The sequence below is a fragment of the Podarcis cretensis genome (assembly GCF_951804945.1).
Source record: "Podarcis cretensis genome assembly, chromosome: 12".
Classification (NCBI taxonomy): Eukaryota; Metazoa; Chordata; class Lepidosauria; order Squamata; family Lacertidae; genus Podarcis; species Podarcis cretensis.
The window spans coordinates 54,713,365-54,725,738 of record NC_137181.1 but is presented as its reverse complement, the minus strand read 5'-3'; the positions used below and the strand labels follow the sequence as shown (position 1 = coordinate 54,725,738).

Sequence of the window (12,374 nt, the reverse complement as noted above, 5' to 3'; positions counted from 1 at the left end):
ATGTTGCAGCGTGTGCTAGGGCTGTGCATTGGATTTGGAAGAATCATGAGATGAAGCAGGAAGCCTGGAAGGTATTTGGGACTGAGCAGAGTGTCTACAGGTTGACATGAGTTGGAGTCTGTGAAGTGCTTTATGGCACCATAGCACTAAATACAACAAAGAAAATGCCGTGTCTGCTGAAAGCAAAATTAATGTCTACATTTACAATAACATGCTTACATGAAGACTGGATGATGGAAGAAGGGAGAGCAAGCGAACACCAGAAGGTGGAGAAACATTGAGGGAGAGCTGCAATGGGACCCACAGGTCTAGTTTGTAAACTTATGAGGACAAAAACAACACAAATAACATTTTACAAACACCGGTTTAGAAATTATAAACAGCAATGGATGCCAAGATAATAGTTTACCTATCGTTCCTGGAACGTGTTTGCCTCTGAAACTAAAGCAGGCTGTGACGTTTAGGCAGTTCACCGGCTGCAAGTCATCGTGGCACTGGGGAGCTGTGATGTCAATGGAAGCTGGCAGGAAAATGGAGATGTCCATAGTAATGACAGGCCTGGATCTTAAAACAACAACAACAACAACAACAAAAGCATTACTTTTGTAATAGTTAGTGGAGTGAAATGGCTTAAGAAACCGACCTATGGGTGAGAAGTCTATAGAAGTCTATCTACCTCAAGTCGTCTTAGGCAAGTATTTCTGCCCAGCTCCCCATTTGCAACACAAGAATAAAATTACAGAACTACATTGTAGATTGGTTGAAACAATGACTGAGATACAGTGGTGCCTCGCAAGACGAAAAGAATCCGTTCCGTGAGTCTCTTCGTCTAGCGTTTTTTTCGTCTTGCAAAGCAAGCCCATTGACGGCTTAGCGGATTAGCGCTATTAGCGCTATTAGCGGCTTTTAGCGGCTTATCGGCTTAGCGGATAAGCAGATAAGCGGCTTAGCGGCTTAGAAAAAGGGGGGGGAAGGAAAAAAAACCCGCAGGAACTCGCAAGACATTTTCATCTTGCGAAGCAAGCCCATAGGAAATTCGTTTTGCGAAGCACCTCCAAAACAGAAAACCCTTTCGTCTAGCAGGTTTTCTGTCTTGCGAGGCATTCGTCTTGCGGGGCACCACTGTAATGTACAAACACCCAAAAGCACTATATAAATGCTAACAAGCTTGCACAAAGATCCTCTGGAAAGTTCTTGTTCACAGAAGCTTCTCTGTGCCTCTTATTTTGTCTCAGATTGCCTCTATTCTTTTTTTTGAAGATATGGCATGATTTACATGCAATAACTGTAGCGTTCTGCTGGGTGCTGTTATGTATGAAGAACCATCAGTGTGGAGTGCCTCCACAAGTGGTTGCAGCAAACTTAACCTTATCAGTATCCTGACTGTTTGGAAGAAGTCTATTGTGCCGGCATGATTAAATATCTGCAACCATGTATGAGCCTCTTCACACAGCCTCCCATGCAGAATAGTCCCTGCAAAGTTCTGTTTTCTAGATGTTTCTGTACTCTAAATACTAACTTGTTTGGTCTTCTCCTTCCTCAACTACTCAAGCTTTTGCCAAGTCAGAGAAAAGAGATGGGCTTGCTCCTTTGTACTATGTTTTAGGATTGCATTCTTAGAAGTGGCTTTGTAGAGCCATCAGTCATGGCCACCAAACCAGAGGACGTAGTCAACAAAACACAAAAAAGGAGACTGCCCCATAAGAACTGAAACCCCCAAACCTCATAGGCAAAGCTGGAATCAAGTCTTCAAAAGTACGATACAAAATTAGAGCAGTCCAGTTTTCAAAATACACAGGATTGTTAACAATTGTAGTTCAAGAGACGCAATATTCATATGAACAGCCTTGGTTAATTTGATTCCTGCCAAGCAACAACTAGATCTGGAAGTCCACAAAATTCAATGAATATCTAATTTGTTTATGGGAAACAGTCCCCAGGGAAAATGATAGTCCCATTAGTACCCAGACCCTGTAATTATCCAGGGATGAGTTTGACATCATTTGACACCACTGTCCCTCCAGAGCATATAGCAGTCACCACTGCCATTTGAAAAAATCACATTATGTTTACTAATATTTTCTAATTGTCAGCCCTCTTGGTGGCCTGCTGTGACTGAAAAACAGGACATAAATATGGTAAATAAATAAAATAACCAGTAGCTCAGATATCTCAGTAGGCATCTTGAGCCTTGTGAGAAACCATCAAACCAGCTGCCCCCAAACCTCACACTTTTTTGTACATCAAGATGGTATGAACAGCTGTGTCAAGAAATAGCCATGCCTTCACAAAAGGACTAAATAACAACACTTAAGGTGGGTATCAAAATATAACAGCATCAACTGAGCTCTTCAGAGCAACTTGTTTTGCTGACTTGGAGCTGTCCATGGTTCTGGCATATCCAGATTTTAACAAACAAACAAACAAATTTTAACTGGGTAATCTTACAAATAACCCTCGTTAGACATTTCAAACATAATGTGGCAATTCGGCATTTGCTTTGTACTTGTTGAGGAACAGCACCAGTGCATATGCTTTGTGCCATCTTTCTGAGCTGCATTTCTGAAAGTTGCAAAGATTGCTCTTATGGCAGTGCACACATACAATGTAACTGTGTGTGTGTGCGTGTGCACGCGTGCATGTTTAAAAAGGAGTCCTTTACCATCCTTAAAATCTCACAAGATTACTTTTAGAAAATGATGGTGTGTGTAAGCTGAAATCAAGATCTCTTTCTTTTAAACAGGGCCGATGAGCAGTTTAATGCCGACTGATGTATATTGCCAGAAAAAAGGGGAGGAAATAAATGGAATAAATAGAAACTGTGTGTGTGTGTGTGTGTGTGTGTGTCAGATACATGTGTACACAAACACGCACACGCACACGTAATATGTGTGTGGTGTAAGATCTGTGTAAGGTTTACCAAATGGAATGGAGAATATCTGCCTAACCTAACTTTGACCCAGACTCTGCCTGATCCCTGCTGCCAATAAAACCAGCACCTGCTCCTGAGTCTCTCTGACTGACTGCCACCACCTGCTGCCACCACCTTTCCTTCCTCGTGGTTCCAGCCAATCTGCTGATAACTTCACTCAACACCCATGAGGCCTAGCCATCCACAACAGGACACAGTCATTTCCTGAAGAACACACGTCCAGTAATTCCCCCCCCCCCCAATTCCAGGTTAGGACAGAATTGCAAAAAAAGCAATTCTGTATTCATCTGAATACCAGCGACTGGGACACACAAGCAGGGAGAGCACTTGCAGGCATGGGCATGTGGTTGGGCAGGAAGAGAACAGAATACCAGACTAGATGGGTTTCGGGTCTGTTCCAGCAGGCTTCTATTTATGTTCTTATGCTTATTTTTTCAAAGCCCCTCAAAATACTTGTAGACGCAATGCATGTATGTCAATTTCTCTCATCGCTTGACTACTTGTAGGTGAATGTGTGAACATGCTCCCTTGAATTATAAAGCTTGACGCAAGATGAGTTGACATGAAAGTACAGTGGTACCTCTGGTTACGTATTAAATTCGTTCCAGAGGTCTGTTCTTAACCTGAAACTGTTCTTAGCCTGAAGCACCACTTTAGCTAATGGGGCCTCCCGTTGCTACCGCGGTGCGATTTCTGTTTTCATCCTGAAGCAAAGTTCTTAACCCGAGGTAATATTTCTGGGTTAGCGGAGTAACCTGAAGCGAGGTACCACTGTATTGGTTAATCTGTACAGTGGTATCTCGGGTTACAAACGCTTCAGGTTTCAGAAATAGTACCTTGGGTTAAGAACTTTACCTCAGAATGAGAACAGAAATCGCACGGCGGTGGACCAGCGGCAGCAGGAGGCCCCATTACCTAAAGTGGTACCTCAGGTTAAGAATAGTTTCAGGTTAAGAACGGACCTCCAGAACAAATTAAGTTCTTAACCCAAGGTACCACTGTAATGGCTCATTCAGAAAGTAGTATATTCTATAGCAGGGGTGAGGAGCCTCAGATGTAGAGCCCAAATGCAGAGGGGGACAGGACTCTCTGTCTGGCTCCTGGGACTCTCCTCAGGTCACAGTCACACCTCTTTCCCCCAGGCCACACCTTTCAGTAGCCTTGCTTCCTACACTCCTAGAATGGGCTTCTGTGGAACTCTGGTAATGGCTCTTACTTGCCTAGATAGTGTGTAGAAACTAGCCTACCACTTCCCTGCTCACTTTTGCCTCTGGCCTTTGCCTAGCACTGGCCTGTGGCCCTCAGAACAGAAATGCATCCCTTGGGCTTACAATGGTTTCCCATCCCTGTTCAGAGAATCCTTTGCCCAAGTTGTGTAAAGGGAGAGGTTTGAAATATACTCGGAGTCGAGTGTGGATTTCATCCTCTTTATTCAGCTCATAGTAGTGAGGAGGAATGGAAGTTCCCCCAGAATGTCTGCTTTATATACATTATTTACACAATGGGCCCCACGTGATTGGCTAATTCCGGGATTCACCTGTAGGCCAATCAGGTTGAGGATTCACTTCCACCTGGAGCTGGACTGAGTGGCTCCTGTGGACCAATCAGACTGCTGCATTCTGGATCCTATTGTTCTAGGAACAATCAGACTGCTGCATTCTGAATCCTATTGTTCTAGGACCAATCAGACTGTTGCCTTATGGATCCTATTCAACTCAGTACATAACAGGTTCTTCTATGGTGTGGTGAAAAGGAATGGCTTCAGTGAGGCTCACTGCTGCTCTCCTCCCAGGAGATGTCTTTAACATCTGAGGAAGTCATTAAAAGAATAGCCCAAGATGACACAGTGCCTCAGCAAGGGAAGGAGGGAAGAACAGGCAGCTGTTTTGCCCGATGGGGCTTAAAAGCCTTTTGGTTCCTTCCTTTCCTCTCCAGCTCCTCATTACACCCCCCAGCTCTTTCTCAGAGCACCAAGGGAGCCTTGCTTTCCTGTTGGAGGACAAGCAGTTGACTTGGGATTTGGGGAGAGGTTCTGCCACTTCAGGAAATGGCTGTAGCTCTGCCTTCGTGATCCCAGAAAAACCCCCCTTCCTCCTGAAAGGGGGAAAGAACCTGCAAAGGGGGAGGGGAATCAACCTAGCTGATCTCCCACTGAGTTGTAAGATGCCACAAGCATATTATGCACCCATGGTTGTCAACAGAGATATGCGTGGCTAATTCCTAGCATCATGAACTTAGACTTACAGGCTTCCTTTGAGAACCAAAGTATGATTGTCTCCTGGCTACCCTCTTGCAAATTATGACCAAAAGCTTTGCATTTCTGCAACACAGGCCTGACTTGTTGCCAGGACTGTTTCAAGTTGAAAAAGAGTTCAGTCATATGGCTTTTATGGCCTTGCACTGGTTTTCTGTGCCACATGACGCTGGGAATTGGTTATGGGATCAAAGAGCCCATTCATGCATTAAGAACTGCCCAAATTCAGAGTCTGAGTGACAGCTTCATGTTTCCCTAAAACATCCTCAGTCCAGTGACCAGAGATAAAAATGGCAGAAATTGTTTTGTTTTTTATTTTCTATACTATCACACCAAATTGTTCTAATGTTTTGCTGATTGGTTTTACATACAATGTATTTGAACTGCTTTATTAGACTGTGACAACACCCTACAATGAAGGGCAGGGTGAAAAATTTATAAATAAACAAATACCATCCAAGCATATCTGCTGCATGCCGATAAAGCCATCTGTGAAATCAGAAAGTGTATGGGAAACATCCAACCTTCCAGAAACTGCTGGACTGCAACTGCCATCATCCCTAGCCATTGGCCATGCTTGCTGCAGCTGATGGGAGTTGTAGTTCAGTATCATCTGAAGGGCCAAAAGTTCCCTATATTTGCTCTAGACTCATTTCAGGAAATTACAATGGACTATTGCCTATTGCACCCAAGTGCAGAAGTGGCCTGCATTACATTAGTTCCTGCAGGAGTTGCCCCATACTTTAATAAATTATTATTATTATTATTATTATTATTATTATTGACTGCAAGAAGATCAAACCTCTCCATTCTGAAGGAAATCAGCCCTGAGTGCTCACTGGAAGGACATATCGTGAAGCTGAGGCTCCAATACTTTGGCCACCTCATGAGAAGAGAAGACTCCCTGGAGAAGATCCTGATGTTGGGAAAGATGGAGGGCACAAGGAGAAGGGGGCGACAGAGGACGAGATGGTTGGATAGTGTTTTCGAGGTTACCAGCATGAGTCTGACCAAGCTGCGGGGGGCAGTGGAGGACAGGAGTGCCTGGTGTTCTCTGGTCCATGGGGTCACGAAGAGTCGGACATGACTAAACGACTAAACAACAACAACAACACCCCACCCATCTGGCTGGGTTTCCCCAGCAACTCTGGGTGGCTCCCAAAAGAATATTAAAAGCAGGATAAAACATCAAACATTAAAAACTTCCCTAAACAGGGTTGCCTTCAGATACCTTCCTTGCCTTTAAAGATTTCTAGAAAAGAAAATTATCTATTTTCACAAGGTGCTTGTTCCAAGCCTGAAGTTCCTGCAGAAGAATCTTATTCTTAACCAAGAGCCATAATACTGGTTCCTCCGATAGTAAACACAGAATCAAAACCAAAATGTGGCCGCGATGAAGCAAGGGGAAGGGATTAGCATATTTGTGGGAACCTTGAGGGCTCCAAAAGGGCAGTTTGGTATTTTAAAAAATGCCTAAGATGGTGAAAAACTGTCCGTTGCATCCTCAGTAACTATGGAATGCTGAGTGCCAGCTGGAAAAGAAGGCCAGTTATCTCTCCTTCTTGGAAATGGCGGGCAGGACTCTGAACATGGGAGGCAGATCCATTAAGACAGGGGGTCAGCAAACTTTTTCAGCAGGGGACCGGTCCACTGTCCCTCAAACCTTGTAGGGGGCCGGACTATATTTCTTGGGGGAAATGATGCAAGAGCACCACGAGCCCCATTGGCTGCTTACCTGTGTCTTGTGAGTGGCAGGGGCTGGTGGCAGCAGTGGGAGAGGGACAATGAGTAGTGTGCTAAAAGGATCTGGAGAGGGGCTGCTTTAAATGGCGGCCGCTCGAGTGCTGCTGCTGCTGCTGCTGCTGGCACCAACAAAGCCCAGCCCCCTTCCTCCTCTAGGCAGGGCAAGGAGAAGCCAGGAGGAGGGAGGGAGGAGGCACCGCCACCGTGTGAGGGAGAGGGAGGGAGAGGGAAAGAATGTGCTAGCTGGCGATCCACGCAGTGATTCCCGGACCATCCGTGGGCCGGATCCAGAAGGCGATTGGGCCTGATCCGGCCCGCAGGCCTTAGTTTGCAAACCCATGCATTAAGGCCAACCTGTCTGCCTTCAGTCAGATCGTGCCTGCCTGCCATCTTACTTAAAACAAGTCAGAGGTGGCTCTGCCTGTCATTGGCTCTGGCTCCACCAACTGTTGGGTCTCCTGCCCTACCAGTCCAAATGGGCACCAGTCGCCTTTTAGGAGGAAGGATACACTGCAGCATTTTGTTGCAGATTCCACTTGTGGCTTTCTTATTGCCTGGCTGGATGCATGCTAACCATTATTGTAACTGGTCAGCAGCTTGACACCTGCTACAATATTATGAGAGGGGCTAGTTCTCTCAAGCCAGTGTTCGTTTCATCTAGACAGTGTAATACCACAACACCAGAACCTCAGAAGGTATGCAGCCATAACTTATTGCTGTGCAATTATGATAAAGTGCACAATTTAGGGCAATTTATTGAATTCTCTAAAACCCTCCCCAAACCATATGCAGTATGGTTCTGTGATGTGCCCTTTTGTCTGCAGACAGGGAATGGAACAATTATTTTTCTTAGGCTGCTTATTGACCCATATAAAGGTAAAGGTAAAGGGATCCCTGACCATTAGGCCCAGTCGCAGACAACTCTGGGGTTGCAGCGCTCCGCTCATCTCGCTTTACTGGCCGAGGGAGCTGGAGTACAGCTTCCAGGTCATGTGGTGAACCAGAGCAGCACACAGAAACGCCATTTACCTTCCCACCGGAGCAGTACCTATTTATCTACTTGCAATTTGATGTGCTTTCAAACTGCTAGGTTGGCAGGAGCAGGGACCGAGCAACGGGAGCTCACCCTGTCGCGGGGATTCAAACCGCTGACCTTCTGATCAGCAAGCCCTAGGCTCTGTGGTTTAACCCACAGTGCCACCCGCGTCCCTACTGACCCATATACTAAGCGCAATAAACTGCCCATGGTTTACCAGGGTGATAGTTGCTCACATCAATCTGGAATACTAAATACTAAATACTAAATACTAAATACTAAATACTAAAAATACTAAAAATACTAAATAATAAATAATAAATAATAAAAATAATAATGATGTTTGTACCAGCCATCTGCTGGCTGGATATAAATGAGCATGTGCACCTTTTGAGAGTCGCCATCAATCCCCCCAAATCAAAGCAGCTTCACCAAAAGCTTTTAATATCACTTGGCAGAATGTGTGCTGCTTTTGGCAAAGAAACTTTACAGAACTTTTTTGGGGGGGGGAGTGTGGGCTGGGGAGGAGGCAGAGGCCGACTTGCGACTTTACCCTAATCTTAATCCAAACAGCAAATGCAGCACACTCCCTGACTGCCGGTAGCTGCAACTCATCAGCCACACCACATGTGTCACTTGTAATGCACAGATCTCTAAAGAAATAAACAGAGGCTGTTGTGGTGCGTGGATTCTGGTTGATGCAGGAACCTGCAAAGCCTACTGGATCTGCCCTTCATAGAAATGCAGTATGAGACCGAGAAATGGATACAGCAGCATGGATGCCTATAAAGTTAAGGTTTTTGTTACTTCTGGATTTTCCTAGAGCAGCAGTACATGGAGATCCATGCTGCTTGCGTTTTATGAACTTATCATGGCACATCAAGGTGGCAATGCTTATGTTGTGTTGCAACACAAACTTGGTACAGTGGTACCTTGGTTTGAGAACAGCTTAGTTTATGAACAATTTGGATTAAGAACGCTGCAAACCCAGAAGTAGGTGTTTTGGTTTGTGAACTTTGCCTTGGAAGCAGAACATGTTGAGTGTGTTCCATTTGTAAATTGAGTCCCCTGCTGCTATGGGAAAGCACACCTTGGTTTAAGAACGCTTTGGTTTAATGAAAATAAGTGATGTAAAGGTTTGATTTGTTTTTTGTTTTTTGTGTTTTTTCATTTTTTTCTGTTTTTGGATGATGTTTGTTTTATAGGTATTGTTTTCTCTTTTCCTTTTTTGATTGTTACTTATACTTTTTCCTTTTTTTCTGTAACCTTTTTAAAAAAATCCTAATATATATATATATATATATATGTATATATGTATATGTGTATATATATATATATAAAAGAACGCTTTGGTTTAAGAATGGACTTCTGGAACGGATTAAGTTCATAAAACAAGGAACCACTGTATCTGGGAAATATCCAGGAAAGGCAAGTGTCCTTTCCCATAATGTACTCTCCCAAGCACAACACGGGAAGCCAATTGTGCCCTTGTTGGAACTAGTTGCCCTTGTTGGAACCATCTTCATCATCTGCGTTACTACATGGACTGGCAGGTAAAGAAGAGCAGTGATGAGGCAGAATCGGGTAGCAGGTGATGCTGGAGACCCGAGTGGAGAGCCACTGCCACTCAAGAGCTGCCAAAGGTCCAACTGCTTGTACAAGGCAGTTTCACAGGTTCTGCTCAAGAAGGCATTGAGAGAGAAAGACAGGTCTGTCTCACAACACAATGAAACACACAACTGGAAAAATATTCTGGCACTCTCCATGCCCTATAATACCAAAGGGGGGGGGAGAGGGAGAGGGAGAAGGAGGAGAGGGAGAGGGAAAGAGAGAGAAACAACTCTTAGCTACCTCCATGGCCGTGAAAGGAATTAGCTGGAGGAGGAATGTGGTGGAGCAGAGCAACAATTCAGGTGTAAAAGGCCCTTTTCCAGCACTTTGGAAAATGCAGTTGTTAGCCAGTGATGCTTCTCGTGGGAAGCACACAAGAAGAGCATGGTGGAGGCAGCCACTCCTTGTTTCTTTTCTCCAGCATCTGCCGAAACAGAGGTATCCATCTCTGAATATGGAGGTTCAATTTTAGCTATTGTGGCTAGGCAAGGAGAGGAAATGGGGAACTGCCTTGAAATATTGTTCATGGCGCAGCTATATAGCAGAAACCATTTCTACGTGCCTCCAAAAACATGACATCTGTTTGCAATAAAAAGGTATCCAAAAAATGGGAAACCGTAAAACAAGTACAAAGGGGTGCCTAATTGAACGAAGGATGCCCATAATTGCGTTTGTTCTAAGTTGCCTTCTGATTGGTGCTGATACACTAATGAGCGGCCCTATAAAACAGCAAAAGGAAAACCCAGAGCTTCTCATTTTTCCACCATTTATTATCAGACTTCTTTGTTCATTTCATGGGCATGTTACTCCAGCTGTTTCCTCTAATCAGTTCATCTACACACCACCTCTCTCTCTCTCAAGCCTTTTCAGCAGATCACAGTCACAAAACAAAACACCATTGCTATCTTCCCTAATTTTGCAGTCACAAACTAGCAATTTAACTAAACAATATCATACGATTGCCCAAACAGTTGCACATGCATCTCCTGTAGCAATATAAAGAGAGGAAGTACTGAGTGTACAGGTTGCTCTGTCTCAAGGCAAATCTTAAAAAATGCAGTATAAACACCAACAATTGGGAAACATTGGCCTGCGAGCGCTCCAGTTGGAGAACAGCCTTTACCAAAGGTGTCATGGGCTTTGAAGACACTCGAACTCAGGACACAAGAGAGAAACATGCTAAGAGGAAGGCACGCTTGGCAAATCCACCGTCATCAACTCCCTCCCAGAAACCAATGTCCCCACTGTGGAAGGATGTGTGGATCCAGAATTGGCCTCCACAGTCACTTACGGACTCATTGTTAAAACTGTGTTTATGGAAGACAATCTTACTCAGCTACAAGTGATCGCCAAAGAAGAACCTGCTATGCTCCTTCCACACTTTGCCACTATTTATTGACAACTGCTGACTTTACTGCTTCTAAGTGAACACCTACAATTCTGACTATCATTCATTCATTCTACAATGCTCTTTAGGAGCTCAAATAAATCAATACTGTGGTGCTCTGAGAGCTTAAACAAATCAACAAAAGAGCATTAGCAGCACTCTTTCTCTGTCGGCCAGAGGTGTAAACAAGGGGAGTTATGATCGTTTGTGAAATATAGCAATGTAGCATATATGATCGAATGCTCAACAGTATAGCACTGCTTCAACCAGAGTGATCATGAAAAGAATCCCTTACAAGAGCCAATGCTAAGAAAAGTTTGACACCATTTGTAGCTGCTGTGCATATACAGTGGTGCCCCGCAAGACGAATGCCTCGCAAGACGGAAAACCCGATAGACAAAAGGGTTTTCCGTTTTGGAGGTGCTTCGCAAAACGAATTTCCTATGGGCTTGCTTCGCAAGACGAAAATGTCTTGCGAGTTCCTGCAGGGTTTTTTTCCTTCCTCCCCCCTTTTTCTAAGCCGCTAAGCCGCTTATCAGCTGATCCGCTAAGCCGCTTATCAGCTGATCCGCTAAGCCGCTTATCAGCTGATCCGCTAAGCCGCTTAACAGCTGATCCGCTAAGCCGCTTAACAGCTGATCCGCTAAGCTGCTTAACAGCTGATCCGCTAAGCCGCTTATCAGCTGATCCTCTAAGCCGCTTAGCCGCTTATCAGCTGATCCGCTAAGCCCCTAAGCCGCTAATAGCGCTAATCTGCTAAGCCGCTAATGGGCTTGCTTCGCAAGACGAAAAAACCGCAAGACAAAGAGACTCGCTGAACGGATTCTTTTCGTCTTGCGAGGCACCACTGTAGTGTTGTTCGCGTACAAACACTTGAGCATACTGTAGAAATATTAACCTGCAGTTGCTGCTATTAGTGCTTGGCTGTTTTGCTAATAGGTATAAATACTCTTTATAGCCAATTTCCCGAAAGTAAAAATGGTTGCACATGCAAGACTCGGTGGCAATTTCTTCCCAACATAACTTAGAAGAGGAACAGCAAGAAACTGCAAGATGCACAGAGATCAACCTTATTAAAGGGAAAGTGGTAAATTGATCTCACCTTAGAAGAATCACATTGTTTGACATAAAGGCTCCTATCGTCACATCTGAAAATAAGAGAAAACATTCAGAGAAATTTGCACAGGTGCACAGCATCCACATCCAAAACATACTATAGTTGTTAAAAACAAATCTCTCCCCTCTTGCAATGTAATATTCCCAGTTAATGTATTCTACCATGAATATCTTGCATACCATAACATGCATCTCAGCTTGGTCCACATGTCCAAAAGAAACAGACATAATGAAGGTACCCAGGTTCACCACAGCAAGCAGAGTTCCCTGACCATCATCCAATTATCAACTTGCA

The 12,374-nt window shown here is 44.4% G+C and overlaps 1 protein-coding gene across 1 annotated transcript in view; it reads right to left on the bottom strand.

The window, feature by feature from the left end:
- The window catches only part of ITGA9 (integrin subunit alpha 9), a 234,436-nt gene that overhangs the window by 160,368 nt on the left and 61,694 nt on the right, over window positions 1-12,374 (bottom strand). The window contains exons 13-14 of the mRNA XM_079947527.1: window positions 12,066-12,111; window positions 410-564 (exon numbers count right to left, since the gene is read on the bottom strand). Of these exons, the coding sequence (XP_079803653.1) occupies window positions 410-564; window positions 12,066-12,111 (201 nt within the window). The remainder of the gene's footprint in view (window positions 1-409; window positions 565-12,065; window positions 12,112-12,374) is intronic.